Source organism: Octopus bimaculoides, chromosome 7, assembly GCF_001194135.2.
Source record: "Octopus bimaculoides isolate UCB-OBI-ISO-001 chromosome 7, ASM119413v2, whole genome shotgun sequence".
Classification (NCBI taxonomy): Eukaryota; Metazoa; Mollusca; class Cephalopoda; order Octopoda; family Octopodidae; genus Octopus; species Octopus bimaculoides.
In genome coordinates, this window is record NC_068987.1 from 48924219 (window position 1) to 48942651 (window position 18433).

At 36.3% G+C, this 18433-nt stretch overlaps 1 protein-coding gene across 1 annotated transcript in view; it reads right to left on the bottom strand.

The window, feature by feature from the left end:
- Positions 1-18433, bottom strand: part of LOC106868489 (PDZ and LIM domain protein 7) — a 73640-nt gene that overhangs the window by 1193 nt on the left and 54014 nt on the right. The window contains exons 3-4 of the mRNA XM_052969419.1: positions 8980-9018; positions 6-187 (exon numbers count right to left, since the gene is read on the bottom strand). Of these exons, the coding sequence (XP_052825379.1) occupies positions 6-187; positions 8980-9018 (221 nt within the window). The remainder of the gene's footprint in view (positions 1-5; positions 188-8979; positions 9019-18433) is intronic.

Genomic DNA, 18433 nt, shown 5'->3' on the forward strand with positions numbered 1-18433 from the left:
TGATGGTCCAGAACCAGAAGAAGCAGGCGGCGCAGGTGGAGGTGGTGGTGGTGGTGGTGGTGTAACAGGTTTTGGTGGCAGAGGTGAAACAGGTCTTGGTATAGGGGATGGTATTGGACTTGGTGGTGCCGCCGCAGTTGAATTTATATTCAACTTGTTGATGTCTAAGACACCTGTTGAAGAACTCCTGCAAAAGTTAAGAAGCAGTCATTCAGTTAAATATGTCAGAAATTCAGTCTTCATTTGATGTTTTATGGAACACTTCAACATGTTATAAAAAAGTCTATTAAATTATTCTAGAATGGCGATTTAGTGGAGTCATTAGAGTGTTGGAAGGAAGGTCTTGAGTTATTTGGTCCAGTTCTCTGTGATCTGAGTTCAAATCCTACCAAAAGTAAAATTTAAGCACAAGACTATCAATTTAATTAGTTGATACCATTGACCCCTGTACTAGACTAGTACCATATATTAGCAATCCCGGAGGGAGGAAAAGGAAAGTTGACCTCGGTAGAATTTGAACATAGAATATAAAAAGTTAGAGCCACACCATAAAGCATTTTCTCTGATGCTCCAATGATTCTGCAAGTTCACTTTCCTAATTTTGAGGCTGATGAATAATTGCTTTTAATTTAAGCCCCAAGCCATCAATTTAATTAGTCGATGCCATCTACCCCATTATTTGACTAGTATTTTATTTTATACCAACTCTGGAGGGATGAAAGGCAAAATTGATCTCAGAATATAAAGAACCAGAGGAAAATACCTCAGCTATTTTGTTTTCTGACTTTAATACAGGCATGACTTTGTGGCAAGAAGTTTGCTTCCCAACCACATGGTTCTGGGTTCAGTACCACTGCATGGCACCTTGGTGTAGTGTTGGAATATAAATTAACATGAAATTTTAACAGGTTTTGATTTTGATCACTTTAAAACAGGATATTTATAAAATAGAACCAATGATATCTTAGGTAGGTCAGTATCAAAGGGGTTAAAGAAAATAGATAGCACTTAATAATGGTTTTCAGGAATACATAAAGATTTAATCAATATTAAATGCAGGATAAAAAAAAATTACAATATGCCAAAACATTTAAAATAAAATTCAGAGTAAAGAATGAAAATTATCAAAGGAAAAAAAATAAAATTGAAAAACAAAATGAACTTTAAAATCATCAGTAAAAAAAAAAAAAAGAGCATTTAAACTGTTAGCAATGCAATAACATTTTGTAGTAAATTTGGTATTAATAAAGAAATATTCTCTTCTAAAAATAACATGAACAAAAATACAGATTTTCAGTGTAGCTTTATTTTACACAACAATTCAAAAGCATAAATCAAATATTTTTTTCTTCTTCCATTTAATCTTGTTTATAACTGCTGGAAAGATCTAGTTTAACGGTGTTTTCTAAATCATTCACTAATGAGAATAACAGCATTTCAGTATTTTGGATAATATATAGTTTCGAGCGTGGCCTTTGCCAGTAAGACATCCGAGTGAGATCGTTGCCAGTGCCCCTGGACTGGCCCTTGTGCAGGTGGCATGTAAAATACACCATTTCGAGCGTGGCCGTTGCCAGTACCCGCCTGACTGGCCCTCGTGCTGGTGGCACGTAAAAGCACCCACTACACTTTCGGAGTGGTTGGCGTTAGGAAGGGCATCCAGCTGTAGAAACTCTGCCAAATCAGATTGGAGCCTGGTGTCGCCTCCTGGTCCACCAGTCCTCAGTCAAATCGTCCAACCCATGCTAGCATGGAAAGCGGACGTTAAACGACGACGATGATGATGATGATAATATAGTCTAGATGAGTGGAAAGTAGTCTTTTCATATATTTTAAAAATCCATTGTTTTAATCTAAAAGAGTGATACATTTCACTCAACCAAATAATAAGTCAATTAAATAATTAAAAAAAAAAGATTACATTCATGTGAAGAAAAAGGTTTGAACTAAATATGTCTGGTTGATTAATTTAAAAAATGCTTAAAATACTAATTATTGTTGAACAGCCATGATCACACTGGGTAACATTCTAACTAACCCATTCAATTTACATGTCTAAATATGACCATTACAAGGTGGGACATACTGATCAAAAGATTTAGCACTTCACCCTTTCATTACCATATTTCTTTTGAAACACTGCCTTTGATTCAATTGATTTTTTGAATAATGAAGAATTTAGTAAAATAACTTTATCATAACTATATTGGTATAAGGCATGAAGCTGGCAGAACTGTTAGCATGCTGGGTAAATTGCTTGGGGTTGATAAGATAAGTACCAGGTGAGTACTGGCATTTGATGTAATTTGACTTCCCCATCCCCTTAAAACATTGCTGATCCTCTGCTAAAATTTGAAACTTATTAAACTGGTATTTGGGATATAAATTAGCATGAAATTTTAACAGAAGGGTTTAATTTAAAACAGGAAGTTTGTATAATAGAACCAGAGACAGTTTCAGACAGATTGGTATTAAAAGGGTTAAAGCATGAGGCCCTTTTCTGAAGATTATAAAAGAGATTTAACTATTACAAGTGCAGGTCAATTGACTAGAGTCCCCTCATTGACTGAAACATTTATGTAGCTTAGCCCCAGGGCAACCCTGATCAAGCAGACCTATGATCAAAAGCATTCCAGTTGTGACCATCCTATCTGTTAAGAGCACATAAGACATTATATATCCTTTCCCTATTTAAGATGAAAGAGTGGGATTTTAGAGGGATTTGATTTAATTTTATAACTGTACTTAATATATCATTTTATTGTTAGACTTTACAAACTAATCAACGTTGTTACCATATTTCTGTGAAACAATATTGTCTTTGTCTTTGTTAATTTTGAAAATAACAAAGAATTTAGTAATATAACTTTTGTTATAATAATAATAATAATAGTAATAATAATAGTGATGATGATGATGATGATGATTTCAAATTTTGGCACAAAGCCAATCATTGAGGCCAAAAGGATAAGTTGATTACATTGACTCAGTGTTCAACTGGGGCTTATTTTATCAAGCCTGAAAGGATGAAAGGCAAAGCTGACCTCAGGCACAAGGCCTGAAATTTGGGGAGGGGATAAATTACATTGACCCAAGTACTCAACTGGTACTTAATTTATTGACCCTGAAAGGATGAAAGGCAAAGTCGACCTCGGCAGAATTTGAACTCAGAATGTGCAGACAGACGAAGTGCCACTAAGCATTTTGCCCCGCATGCTACAAGAAACTCAGAAAACTGTTCTATTGGGAACAGCAAGGATGTTGAGATTGGTACTTGGGTGTTGAGTATCTTCCATGATACTTAACATCTAGGCACAAAGTCTTATAATTTGTGGAAAGAGACCCCAAGAAACCCCTTGAGACCTTTGACAACATGTTGCTGTCTGTTCTCACAGAATTAACCAGAGTAAATAAGATCGAAAGCTCTGTGAAGTAAAATAAAGTAACCACATCATAAATGCTTTTCTATCAGCTCTACTTCCATGATTGAAACACCAAACTTACCTATTATTATTTCCCCCAGAATTAATAACAATGACACAGCAATGGAGTATAAATGAGTACAAATACAATGTCAACATCTACTTTGATGTAAAAGTCAAGCTAAGAAGTCAGCCAATATATAATGGTTATTTTCCATTTATCTTATCTATTAATTCAATCATTTTCTCATTTGAGATAAGACCCACCTGCAGCTAATTAAACAGTTTCATGATTAAGCCAACCATACATCACTAATGCCAGACAGTTAGCCAGACTAAAATCTCTGCTATAAACAGAGAAAATATTTGTCTTCTTGTCTGTAATAAATTACTAGAAAAGCCAAGGGATAGCTTTTATAATAAAAGTAATAAAGACAGGTTTTGCTTCACAATAAATCATATTAAGTTGTTGTAGCCATGGGATTATTTCTAATTACAGTCTTATCCACTTGCTTGCAGAGGCCTTTCTTTTTCATTCAAGGCACAGGCCTAACTGCATTGTTAAGAAGTCCACTTCCCAACTACATGGCCCTGGGTTCAGTCCCACTGCATGGTATCTTGAGGTCAGTGTCTTCTACTGTAGCACCAGGCCAACCAAAACCTTCAAAGTGGGTTTAGTAAATGGGGAAAAAAAAAACAAACAAAAATAAAAACAATTACATATACATATATTTATCTTTTTCTTGTTTCAGTCATTAGACTGTAGCCATGCTAGGGCACTGTCTAGAATTTTTTGTCAACTGAATCAACACCAGTACAATTTCTTTTTTTTTTTTTAAGCTTGGTACTTATTCTGTTGGTCTCTATTGCTGAACAACTAAGTTATGTAAATACCCCAACACTTTTACCTTTATAGCAGTTGACTATGGTGCTGCTACACCAGTCATTGGGTATGACTCCTTCATGTATCACCTGGTTAATTATATGGGTGACTAGGCTATAGTTGACACTACCAGATATTTTGAGCATCTCTGCAGTGATTCCTGATGGGGCGGGGGCTTTCCCTGTCTTCATACTCTTGATCGCTTTATGTACCAAGGTACTGTCAATTAGGATAGCTGGTCCCTCTGTTTTGCCGACATGCGGCAGAATCTCTTCCTCCCATTCACTCTCTCTATTAAGCAGCCTTTCATAGTGGCGTCTCCAAACCTCTCACTTTGCAGCCTTATTTAGTGCAAGTGAGCCATCATCCATGTGGACACATTTCTCTCCTACGACATCACGATTCTCTCTCACACACTGTCTTGCAACACGAAATACTTCAAGTTTTTGGTCCTCATGGCACAGAACATTGGCAATTTTTTTCTTATCTGTTTCCCCTCTGGCTAAGTAAACCTGTCTCCTAGCTTCCCTTCTGGCAGTCTGATACAATTCCCTGCTACCTCCGTTCTTCCAAGCCTGTTTCTTTTGTCTAATAACCCTGTCAACCACATTGTTCCACCACCACTTTACTTTGGATCGAGAGGGGACTTTACGCCAGCCACAGATCTGGTCGGTGGCTCTCAGCAAGTTATCTCGTAGAAACCTCCAATTGTCTTCCACGTTGTGTGATGCTATATCCCCTTCTATTTTGTCAAATGCTTCGAGTAAGATATTTCTAAATCTCTGACCATTTGCAGGATCTTTAAGCTTCCAGACCCTTCTCCTCCAAGCTGATCTACTTCTGGGCATCCATTTAGCCTTGATCCCGAAGTCGCTAACTAGTAATCTGTGTTGAGGGGTACATTCTTCACCTGGGAAGGTTTTGGCATTTATAAGCAGTCCCCTTTCCCTATTTCTGGCAAGGATGTAGTCGATTTGGCTAGTGTGTCTGCTGGAACAGTAGGTGACTTGGTGACAGGCAGGTTTCCTGAAGTTGGTATTGCAAACCATAAGATCATTTGCATCACAGAACTCCAGCAGTCTGGTTCCCTCCTCATTGCGAGAACCGAAGCCACAGCCTCCATGTATGCCATGGAAGCCCCCTGTATGTTGTTTCACATGTCCATTGAAGTCTCCAACCACAAAGAGAAGGTCCCTGTCATTCGTCAATGAGGTAGTTTGCAAGAGGGTGCCGTAGAATTGGTCTTTCTGCCCATCCGGTAGCCCCGGTTGAGGGGCATAGGCCGAGATGACAGTAGCTAACCTATGGTGAAGCACTAATCTAATCTTAAGTACTCTGTCACATACTCTGACTACCTCGATTACCTTATCAACCTATTTCTCTGCAAGAAGTATTCCCAGTGTCCCCATAAAATCTTGTACCTGCATTCTTTGCCTGTGAGGAACCTAGTGGAACCTCCTCTCCACCTTACTTCTTGGATGCAGCACAGATCTACGTGTGTGCGTGTGTGTGTGTATATATATATATATATATAAATATATATATATATATATATATATATATATATATATATATATATATATATATATATATATATATATATGCATCTATGTATGTATCATCACCGTTATTGTCATTACCATCATTTTAACATCCACTTTTCCATGCTTGCATGGGCCAGATGGTGTTTACTGAGGCAGATTTTCTGTAGCTGGATGTCTTTCCTGTTTCCAACCCTCACTTGTTTCAAGCATGCTAATAGTTACCAGTGGCCAAACATGTATGACAGCCAGAAGCATCTTACAACTATCACGCAATGTCAAGACAAGGGGACACAAATGCACACACATTATATGTAATACCTTGAACAAAGCTGCATAAGAATGTCACCCTGTGGACAAATATGTACTGCAACTGATTTAATTTAAATAAACTAAATTTACATAACTGCCACATTAAAGGACACTAGGACACTTATCCAGCAGAAATACATGTCGGATTGGAATTAGATGAAATTAATACTTTAATAAATAAATTTTGGAGATGTATAATTTTCCATCATGATGTCATGATTATATATCCAGTATGCCGTATAAAATCTAATGAAGTATCAAATAGATTAGAGTTTAATTGTTTATCTTAAATAATTCTGAATGTTCCCTATCATTCAATGTGGTTAGCCACATCTGGATTATATCAGAGTACTCGAAAGGTACCTGCCCAGATTCCAAATCCTTATTCCTTTACATTATACACATGCACACAAACACACACACACAAAGATTCCTTGGAGAAATCAATAACACAGAGCTTGGTGTTAGTTGGTCTATCCACTTTTGGTTTAAAAGTTCATGGTTGCTGCAGGCATTTTTATGACTTTGGGCTGGTCCCTTAGCTCTGTATGCTTCAGTTCACACGGTTGTGATGGTAAAGGAGATATAGCAGGTTTGGGGTAGTTGCTTGTCATAATCTAGTAACATATCTACTTGTCATAATCTAGTATCATATCTCGAGCTGTATTTTTATAAAACTTGAAACTAACCCACTATCACCTGATTTAATTAACAGCTGCCTTGATTTGATATTTATTCATAGTTATATATGACACAACTGTATATTTAAAATTATATTACCCAAGTCATCAGCAGCAGCATTAAATTAAAAATGAAATTTGCATAAAAGAAATTGAAATATATTTCTGACATTTATTTTCCTTTTAGAATTTCACAAACTTGTAAGTTTATTTATTTTAAAATGTTTCCATTGATATGTTGTGAAATATTTCCATTGGTATGTTGTAAATGTTTTGACAAATAAATTGCATGTTTTTACAGCCAGAGTATTTAATGGCTGTTATAAAGTTTTTAGCTTAATTCTTTAACCTATTTTGTATTATTCATATAAACATGTAGTTACAATACTTCAGTTCAAAGTTGACAGCATGAAGTAAGGTTTCTAACTGGTATTGTTTATCTCTTTCTTCTCAATTGTTTTATCTATTTATTAAAACACACACACATGGAGAACATTTCACAACTGTGATATAAACTTTGCCTTATTGTGAATCTTTGTGCGTGCACACACACACACACACATCTCACCCTAGGCTGATTTCTGTGCTATTAAACAGACTGAGAGGCAATCCTACCCCTAGATAATAGAAGACCAGATCATTTCAGGTAAATTTGCAGCACTGCCAAAATAATAAACTGCAGGTCAATTTCATAGTGCTCTTGCTGTCACCCAGACACACCCTAGAAAGTTATACCACCATATGTGATATTTATTTGGAATTAAGAGGAGTTGGCTATCAAAAAAAAATTAAGTGTTTTAGTCACATACACAAAAATAAAACAGTGACAGAACATGAATTGCTGAGCCAATAAGGTGCAAGTTCAGCTATTCCAGAATGTCCTGAGTTGGAGTTAGATGAATAACAACGAAACGACAAATTATATATTTGTTTTTGTCTTTTAGCATCATTGTTTTCATCATCATTTTTTCTTTAATGTCCTCATTTCTATACTTGTATGGGTCAGATGGAATTTGTTAAAGAACAGTTTCTATGACCAGATGCCCTTCCTGTCACCAAACTTCACTTGTTTCCAACAAGATATTTTCTCATGGCAAGATATGTTTTCATGGAAAACTGGAAATAAACAACATCATTTGTATGATGAGGATGATGTTCGTTTACAATATTGCACCATGTCAAGACAAGGAGACAGAAGCATGCATGCACAAACACACACAGAGGCACATATATGATGGGTTTGTTTCAGTTTCTGTCTGCCAAATCCACTCACAAAGCTTTGATTTATCCAGGACTATAATAGAAAACATTTTCCAAGGTATTACGCAGAAGGACTGAACTTGAAATCATGTGGTTGGAAACAAGCTTTTTAACCACACAGTTATGCCTGTTCCTAGAATGGATGGAACAATTTGTTTCCTTTATTTTCCAGGAGAAATTTGTATTTTGTAGATGCCATTGATTTTGATTTCATATCTTTCCGACTGCTTACTGATAATTAATTTTCAATAATGAAGTGATAATTGAACCTGTTGTTAGCCAAGTAGACTGAGGCAAGCAGAGTAACAAGCAATACACATACATTACACAGGGAGCACAGCACAAAATTGCTTAACTCAACTGATTCATTTAATCTATAAAGAACAGCTTAAGAACAGCTTAAGAAAATTAAGTGAAACATTAACAAGTAAGCAAAGGTAACTCATTAGCAACTTAAATAATAATTATTAGTGTTAGATAACAGGGTAATGAATTCACAAGTAATAAAAGGGCAAAATGATGATAGAACATTAGCTTTCTAGATGAATCAACAATTGTGGAACTGTTTGAACAAAAAAGGCCCTATTTTTAAGGGAGTTGAATTTTTTTCCTGTTCAAAATGCTGAAAAGGGTTAATAAGTAAACAGAAAATTGCTTGCTGTAAAATGAAAATAAAAATTTGGCAAAAAAATAAACAAATAAAACAAAGATAAATTTCATGCAACATGGATGCAATGAATGCACCAAGAAGCGATAACTAGAATAAGTAGAATATATTAATTAAACGTATTAATTTTGACTGAACATAGTAATTTGAACATGCAGCCAGTTGTTGCACAGTAAGACAACAGCAACTGAGCTGAAAATTTCAAAAAACTTACCATGGGCTGTTTAAGACGATTTTCTTCTTATCACGGATTCTTCCAGACAAAAAGAATAAAACTGAATTATTGTGGGAACCCACAAGAAAAAGGGAGACAGAAGGAGGAGGAGAAGCGAGAAAGAGGTTGAAAAAGAGACCGGCAATAGAGAGGAAAAATGAATGAAGAAATGAGAGACTAAGAAGGAACTTCAATTGCTTCTTCATTTATGTTTGTATATTATTTTACTGCCATCTCTCATAGATATCTTTAATAGAAACAAGACATCAAATTTATAAAGGAAAGGATTGTTATATTGTAGCATTTATGCCTTTAGTTGCACCTTCAACTAATGAAAAAAATTCATGGTAATGGTGTTATACAGTTTCAGTTTGATGCTCATTATCTATCTGTTACTACATCATCATTATCGTTTTAACCCTTGGATGGGTTGGATGGAAATTATTGAGGCAGACTTCTATAGCTGGAGGCCATTCGTTTTGCCAACCCTCACCTGTTTCCCCATGGCCAGACATGTTTATCATTGAGATTGGAAACAAAGGAAGGACACTGTTTGTACAACCCCCATGCAATGTCAAGACAAGGAGACAGTAACACACACACACACAGAGGACAGGCTTCTTTCAATTTCTGCCTCCCAAATTTACTTACAAGGCTTTGGTCAGCCCATGGCTATTGCAGAAAACACTTGTTGGAGGTGTCACACAATGGAACTGAACCTAAAACCATGTTGTTGCGAAGCAAGCTTCTTAACCACAAAGCCACATTTGAAAAAAAAAAATCCTAATGATTTTTCAGTGGCTATCTTCATTATTGAGGTTAGAGTTAGATATGATTAATAGATAAGATTTTAATACAGATACTATAAACACCAATTTGTGAAAGAAAACAGATCACCAGGTCAATCAAACAGAACTCAAACTACATACTAATTGCTTGCTGTTTGATCACACCCCCCATTGCTTCAACAAATTAATACCTATAATCTATTCTCTCTTTTTTCTTTGTTTTTTTAAACAAGCTATTTTATCTCTGTAAGTGTTTCACTTGTTTCACAGATAATCTGTAAACAACTTAATATTATCAGCATAAGATATTCTACTAAAGGTATGACATAGTGAGGTGTGCTATCTTGATTCAATGTTACAAAGAGAAATAATTGTTTTTTTTTTTTTTTACTCTCTGAAAATGGTGATAACAATATCTAATATCATTTACATTTAATTCTGGACTAACCTCCTTATTCTAGATAATTATTTGGCCAACCTCATTATCTCAAGTTATAATTAAATTTGCCTTTCATTTTATTGGGTTTCATTCTGTTGACTGTAATGGCTACAAGCATGTGTGTGAGTAGGACAAACTATTTATACACTGTACATAAGAGTAAGATTAGATAGGTCCTTAACTGTAAAAGGTCTTTGTTTTTATATTTTATATATCCAGTTGATTCTCAAGCACTGAATATTTAATCTGTCATGAAAAGGGAGTACAAGCCTTCTTCCTCGAAATATGATGTGGTAAATGTACATATTACCATAATTATTGCAGCATGGAAGACATATATTAGCTATTCAAAAACACACAAAGACTGTTTCACTTAAACATTTACTATTTGGGGCCAAAATTTTCATCACACCAACTGTGACCTGGTCACTGGAAAATTTTGATTCCAAATAAAAGTCTTTGTGTGTTTTTGAATGGCTAATATGTTTTCCATGCTGTAATCATTTTAGCATCAACACACAGTCTCAGATTGGATCGCTTGCAGAGCAAATAGACTTCCAGAATGTTACCTTAACAAATTTCTGTTGAAATACATGGCTTTTGTTTCAATTGATTTTTAAAATAATGAAAAATTTAGCGAAATATCCAGTGTTAAACTGGTATCTGGAACATGATTTAACATGAAATTTTGAAAGATTTTAATTTAGATAACTTTAAAGCAGGAACTTTATATCATAGAACCAGGTGTGATCCCAGGTGGATTGCATTCAAAGGGACTAAGTCTAACTCGTTAAAATCTGCCACACTGCATCACCTCAATTCATGAACAGGTCATATCAAGTATCACATTCTTTAATTAATAAAGAAAATTCTTTGCCCACTTCTTATTAGCTCTTTTCTTTTCAAAACAACTAATCCAATGTATTCAGTTCTTGGTTCATTAGAATTTAATCCATTTATCCTTAAATTTCACACTGAAGGTCCTCTTAAATTTATTGTAAGGATTCTACCTAGTTTCAAACTATCTTGCATAGATACCTTATTTATAACCATGACCTAACTATATTTCTATAAATAGCAAGACCAGCTAAAAGAAAATTAACTGCATCACCATAAAAGGTATGAATGTCTATGTGAACATGGTTCAACCAATCAGTATCAGGTGGTATGTAACCAATTAGGTGATATACTTGAAAGAAAGTTGTGTAAATTTCTCACTCAGTAGTTTTGCTGAAGGTTCTAGAAGTCTTGCTAAAAATTATTAAAAGCTGGGATACTGAACTCCAAAACAGAATGACCTCAGACACTACAGGTAACTCTGTCACTCACTTTCATTATAGATGTTCTCACTTTTTGTATACTCGTTTTGCCTATAACAGCTATGGATAATTATCATGTAACTAACTAAAATGTTATTTCTATTTCACTCAGTGAAAAACTTTAAACTGTAACATACACCATAGTATGCATGTTTTTCAGTTCAATTACTTCATTATACATATGTAAATACAACTGTTCAAAGTAGTAAAAGTATGCTCATTCTCTCTTTAACACATAACCTACCAACTTACCTTCCTACCGTTGTGCATTACCAATGATGATATGATGACCACTACTAAAAATTAATTCCACTTTTGCCTTTATCATGCATTCTTTTTAACCCTTTTAATGCCATGTTTCTGTTGAAATACACTGCCTTTGTTTCAATGAATTTTGAGAATAATGAAAAATTTACTAAGAAGGCAATGACAAGTAACTGATACTTGGTGATTTGCTGTGCTTAAGAAGACACGTCAAGCTAAGTGAAATCGTAGTCATGGCCAATGCTGGTGACATGTAAAAGGTACACTCTGTGGAGTGGTTTGCATTAGGAAGGGCATCTAGCCATAGAAACCAAGCAAAAACAGACTGGAGCCTGATGCAGCTTTTCAGATACCAGTTCCAACCAAATAGCCTAACCCATGCCAACATGGAAAACGGATGCTAATGATGATGATGATGATGATGTTGATGATGATGATGTTGATGATGATGTTGATGATGATGATGTTGATGATGATGATGTTGACTGTCATTATTAAGTTGATGTTTAGAACATAAATTAACATGGAACTTTGATGGGTGTTTTAAAGTTAGATCACTTAAAAACAGAAAGTTTGTATCAGAGAACAAAAAGCAATTTAAAGTGGGTTGGTATCAGAAGACTTAAAGCAATACAGAATAGTAGAAGACTTACAGTGCCACTGATGAATAGAAGCAAGCAAACCCTAGCTGAGACTATAACATTTTATTCATATTTGGGAAACACATGTACATCCTGACATTCTCTTCACCCTATCTTTTGATAAAACTGTGATGATATTAATATCAATGAATAACTATTTCTATTTATACAAATGGAAACAACATATTTAAGTCTATATGTAGACTGGGATGCATTCATGCAGAATCAAGAGATGGAGGAAGGCAAAGTGTAGTGTTTTTCATTTGGTCCATCTTTGTGGAAAAATGGACATGAAATCCATGATGATGATGATGAAGAGGAGGATGGGTAAGAAGGGGAGTGGAGGGAAGAGGACGACAATGATGGTGAAGTCACCAATGGGTGAGAATGATAATGATGAGAAGGCAGAGGACAAGGAGAAGTGTAATTATGGATTATGATAATGACAACGATGATGACAACTAAACTTTTCCTTTGCATTACGTAAGTTAATATATATTTATTTTAAGCATAGAAAGAGTTAAAGAAAAAAGGAAAAGGGAATGAGAGAATAACAGACAAAAATACTAGGAAGTGGTGATAGAAATAAAAATTGTAATCATATCACAAGCATTAACCAGTTTCCTTTATGTTTTGTTGATAAGAGAAAAGAATCCAAAGATAGAAAGAAAAATTTAAAAAAAAATTGGAAGTAGGAAATGGTAGGATTATATATCAAAGTTTAGAATATTTTCTAATGAGACGAAGAAGTAAAGTGGCCTGAAACTAAAGGATTGGCAAAGCAACCTAGCTGAAGTGGTTAGTTTTAGTATGATGCAAACCTGAGAGTGTTTACTTTTTTTCTCTTTTAATTTCATTGATGTTTAAACTTGAACTATGCTAGGAAGAAATGGGTAAATACTCTAGCCTACTTTTGGTCAGTTTGACTAACCACATAAATTCCATTAGTTTATTGAATAATAATAATAATAATAATAATAATAGTGATTTCAAGTTTTGGCACAAGGCCGCCGACTTCAGGGGAGGGGGTAAGTCTATTACATTGACCCCAATGTTCAGCTGGTACTTATTTTATCAACGCTGAAAGGATGAAAGGCAATGCTGACCATGGCAGCATTTGAACTCAGAACAAAGCCAGAAGAAATGCCACTTAGCATTTTGTCTGATATGCTAATGATTCTGCATGATCATACAATTAATTAAATCAGGCCTTATACTTGACATGTGTCTATTTTATTGACTAGTCCACACTCACTACCAGAAAGGAAAATATGACCCTGGTGAAATTTGAATTCTATAATACTAGTAATAAATTATGCTTTCCAACAGAAAGAAGAATTTTGGGAGGAGCATAGCTCATTAAATTGGGTTCAGGAGATCAGAAATATGGTAACAAAAACTTTAAATGCCAAGATAATATTTTCCAAGTCCTAATAACACCATGTCTGATTTAAAACTATGATGACACAAGCTTTCAACCACAACTATGGACAATTCACACCATATTACTAACCCAACAACACCCAATTTAAACAGAGGGAGAGAGTCCCAGTTAGATAAAACAACTAAGACAAAGATTCTGAAGTAGAATTTTCTGTCATTTGACCCCTTTTTATACTAACCCATCTAAGACCACCTCTGCTTCTATGACACAAACATCCTGTTTTAAAGTGAAATAAAAATCTTCCATCAACCTTTCATGTTCATTTAAGTTCCAAATACCAGCTTAATAATGACAAAGTTATTTTACTAAATTCTTCAGTATTTCAAGAATAATTGAAATAAAAACAGAGTAAAAGGATAAAGACCCCCTTCAGTCATGAATAGCCATGGGATTGCACCTGGAAAGGTCCCCTCCAAGGCACAAGTCCGGGCAATGTTGTTTCTTTATGGAAGACCAGCAGTCACTTATGCATACCATCATCCCCTCTCCATGCCACTAATGTTCTCCAAGGGAAAGGCAAAAGCCAATACAGCTTGGCACCAGTGATGTGGCAACTCATTTCTACAATTGAGTGAACTGGAGCAATGTGAAATAAAGTGTCTTGCTCAAGAACACAACACAGCCCAGTCCGGGAATCAAACTCACTACCTCAGGATTGTGAGCCTGATGTTCTAACCACTGAGAATTTCAACAGAAATATGTTAACAAAAGGGTTAATGTATGAGCTAGTTAACAAGCACCATTTAGCTGCAGGGTCCTCTATTCAACAAAAGCTGAAGATTGATGTTTTATGTTTCATGTAGTACGCCAGTCCCAGTCAAAAAGCATTAAGGACTCGAGGCTCCACCCTTAGCCACAGTGATATACTAAGAATTCATCATAGTTTACTCTGCTTGAGTATATTTGCAAGGCCCTCTCTTGGCACAGAACCCAGTTTGAACAAACCTGGCTAATTTGTTTACAATCAGCCATGTTTAGTTGTGTCCACAGTTAGTGGCCTTATATTGCCTTCCAATCTGTTCAAGAGAGCAAAATTTCCATCAAAAGGCCAAGCAACTTATTCTAAATTGTTCTTGCTTTTCTACTAATTTGGAGTGTCCAGCACTATAATGCGAGACCACATAAATTTGATCTATTTTTCCAAGCTTGCATAAGTTGGATGGAAATTCACTGAGACATATGTTTCTATGACCAGTCGTCTTTCTTTCAGTTGTCAGCCCTCACTTTGTTTCCGAGTAAAGTAGTAATTCCCCAAGGAGGACAGGTTTTCATGGAAGGTCAGGAAATGAACAACCCTGTTTGTATGATGGTGACAATCATAAGAATTCTCAAATGATGTCAAGACAGGGAGACACAAACATGCACAAGTATTACCTACTGATGATAGAGAAAGGTTTCCAGCATTGCAATGGATTTAGAAGAGCTTGCAAAACCTCTGAAAAGTTCTTGACTTTAACCTCCTAAAATTCTTCATTACTAGAAATATATCATCATCATCATTTAATGTCCGTTGTCCATGCTGGCATGGGTTGGATGGTTTAACCAGAGCTAGCAAGCTGGGGAGCTGTACCAGACTCCAGTCTAATTTGGCATGATTTCTACAGAAGGATGCCCTTTGTAATGCCAACCACTTTACAGAGTATGGTGGGTGCTTTCACACGGCGATGAATACTGCATCTACTGCTCTCTCTGTCCTCTATACATTAGTCAAATGGGACGCCGCTTGACTGACCGGTTTGTGGAACACTTTCGAGACATCAGACTTGGCAATGACACCCCGGTCTCATGCCATTTCCGCTCTACCGGTCACTCTTTACAACACCTGTTTGTGTTCAGATTTTCCTTGCACAGGGGCCATCCGGACTCCTGTCTTCGCTCCTTTGTGCCACATGGGCTCAACTCTCTTCCCCTATTCATCTAACCCTCCTCCACTCACACCTACTTCCTCCCACCCACCTCGCCTCTCTTGCTCTGACATCTACTTCTTCTCTTCACTCCTACCCGCTTTCTCCTTTTCACCCTCTGCCTCATTACCCCACCCCTACCATCCCTATACATCCCATCCCTTGCTTCTCCCACACCCCAACACCATCACATCACTCCGCACACATTAGTACTGACCACTTCCCAGCACCTACACCAACTTCCACACACGCACACATTGAGGTCACCAGCCCTCTCCCACACGCAAATACTCGCTCTCACATACACATGCACCTTCATTTTGGGATCACCACTACTTTATTATCTCCCCTTCTACCTAGCTCTCCTGTGTGACCCCTCTGTCCAGCATTTGCCATGATAGATCGCTAGCCACTAAAACTTTTCTATTTTCTCTTCCTGTTTATTTCTGTGTTTCTTTCTGTCGAAGAGCATAGGTTTGAAACGTAAAAGACTTCCTCACTTCCTGAGTGTTAAACTAATACATCTGTTTGCTGTTTACACACCAGTCTTCATCTTTTGGTTTTTTTTTGTAAATTCTCACTATATATATATACCATGCAACATAAATTTTTGATTTTATTAAAATTATCTGTGCCTCTTGTAGAAATATCATAATTACCAAATGGCAATCAAGAACAAGTTCCATTTGAGAAGGGGAGGTAATCTTAAGACTCATGTATTCTCCAGATATGATATGCCATTAAGGAAGAGGACAGGCTTCCTATCTGGAGATAAGAGGACAGTTATAGACATGTGTTTCTGGCTCAATAGTCATCATCAGCACAACAATTGTCCTATCTTAACTCCAGTTGCATATACAAATAAAGTAGAACACATACCCTAAGTAATGTGCATAATTTAACCATTTAGCAATCACATTATTCTGTCAAAAGTAACGCTTACTTATTCACATTGCTTTGAATGAATTATGCATTATTTTGTAGCTTTGAGATTTTGAAGAGGTAACTTAATTTTTAGAATGATATTGTAATGCTGGTGTGATAGGTCAAATCTGGCCAATTTAAACATAAAACAAGTAGGATATTTTGGCTGGATATGACCGGTTTAAATGCTAAAGGGTTAAAAATAATCTAAGAGAAATAATTCAATGGCCAGTGGAATGTATTTGAACAATATAGACAAATATAAATATATCAAATACCTGAATGTGGAGGCTGCAGAGGAATGAAGTTGGATGTGTGATGTCAGTGTGCATGTGCAACAGAGTATTAGTGTATTGAGAGAGAGGCTGGGTGTAAGAGGAATTAGATGCAATGTGTAAAAGAGAATACTGCGCTGGTTTTATTGAGGATGAATGAGGACAGCTGCATAAAGAAGTCATGGAAGAACGAAACCCAAAAAGACATAGAATGAAGTATTGAAGGCTGATCTCAAACTGCTGAGCCTTATGAAAGAGATGACAGAATACCGAGTTATGTGGTGCACTGCTGTATTCAAGACCCGCCCTCAACAGAATTGAGGTCCCAAAACCAAGGTGCCACTTAAAAAACACCCAGTACATTTTGTAAAGTGGTTGGCAGTAGGAAGGGCATCCAGCTGTAGATACCAAGTCAAAACAGACTATGGAACCTGGTGCAGCCCCTGGGTAGTCAGTTCCTGTCATGTCATCCAACCCATGCCAGCAAGGAAAACAGATGTTAATGTTGATGATGATGATGATGGCCTCAGCATCCGTGTGTGTGTGTGTGTGTGTGTGTGTGTGTGTGTGTGTGTGTGTGTGTGTGTGTGTGACGAGCTTCTTTCAGTTTCCATCTACCCGATCCGCTCACAAGGTGATAGTAGAAAATACTTGCCCAAGATGGCATGCAGTGAGACTAAACTCAAAGCTACATGGTTGGAAAACTAACCTCTCGACCACATAGTCATGCCTACACCAACACAATCACTGTAGGTAAATTCTGTTTGACATAAGGGTTTGTTTTGAAACATTCTAAACTTTTAGGTAGCAACAAAGCACAGACAAGTTATCTGAATTTTAAAGTCTTAGAAATATTTAAGTTTCTGTATAGTGGAACTAAAAACTAAAAGAGAAAGACCTAACACAAAAATATGCTAAACTTAATTCCACTTCACCAAACACGTAGGAGAAATCTTAAGCTAATTAACTAGAAATACACTTACTTAGCCAATTAACTACCGCAAACACTCAAGAAGAAATTAACTACATATCTAGGAACAGGGTCCTGTGAGGTTAAGAAGTCTACTTCCCAACGATGTGGTCTTAGTTTCAATTTCAGTGTGTGGCACTTTGGGCAAGTGTCTTCTACTATAGCTTTGGGTTGACCAAAACTTGAGTAGATTTGGTATACAGAAACTGGAAGAAGCCCATTGACCATATGTGTATAAATATATATAGGCATGGCTATGTGGAAGAAGCTTGCTTCCCAACCACATGGTTCCGAGTTCAGTCCCACTACTTGATACCTTGGGCAAGTGTCTTCTACAATAGCCTTGTAATTGGATTTGGTAGACAGAAACTGAAAGAATCCTGTCATATATATATATGTGTGTGTGTGTGTGTGTGTGTGTCTGATTATCTCCCATGACCACTTGACAAACGAGTGTTGGTGTGTTTATATCCCCGGAACTTAGTT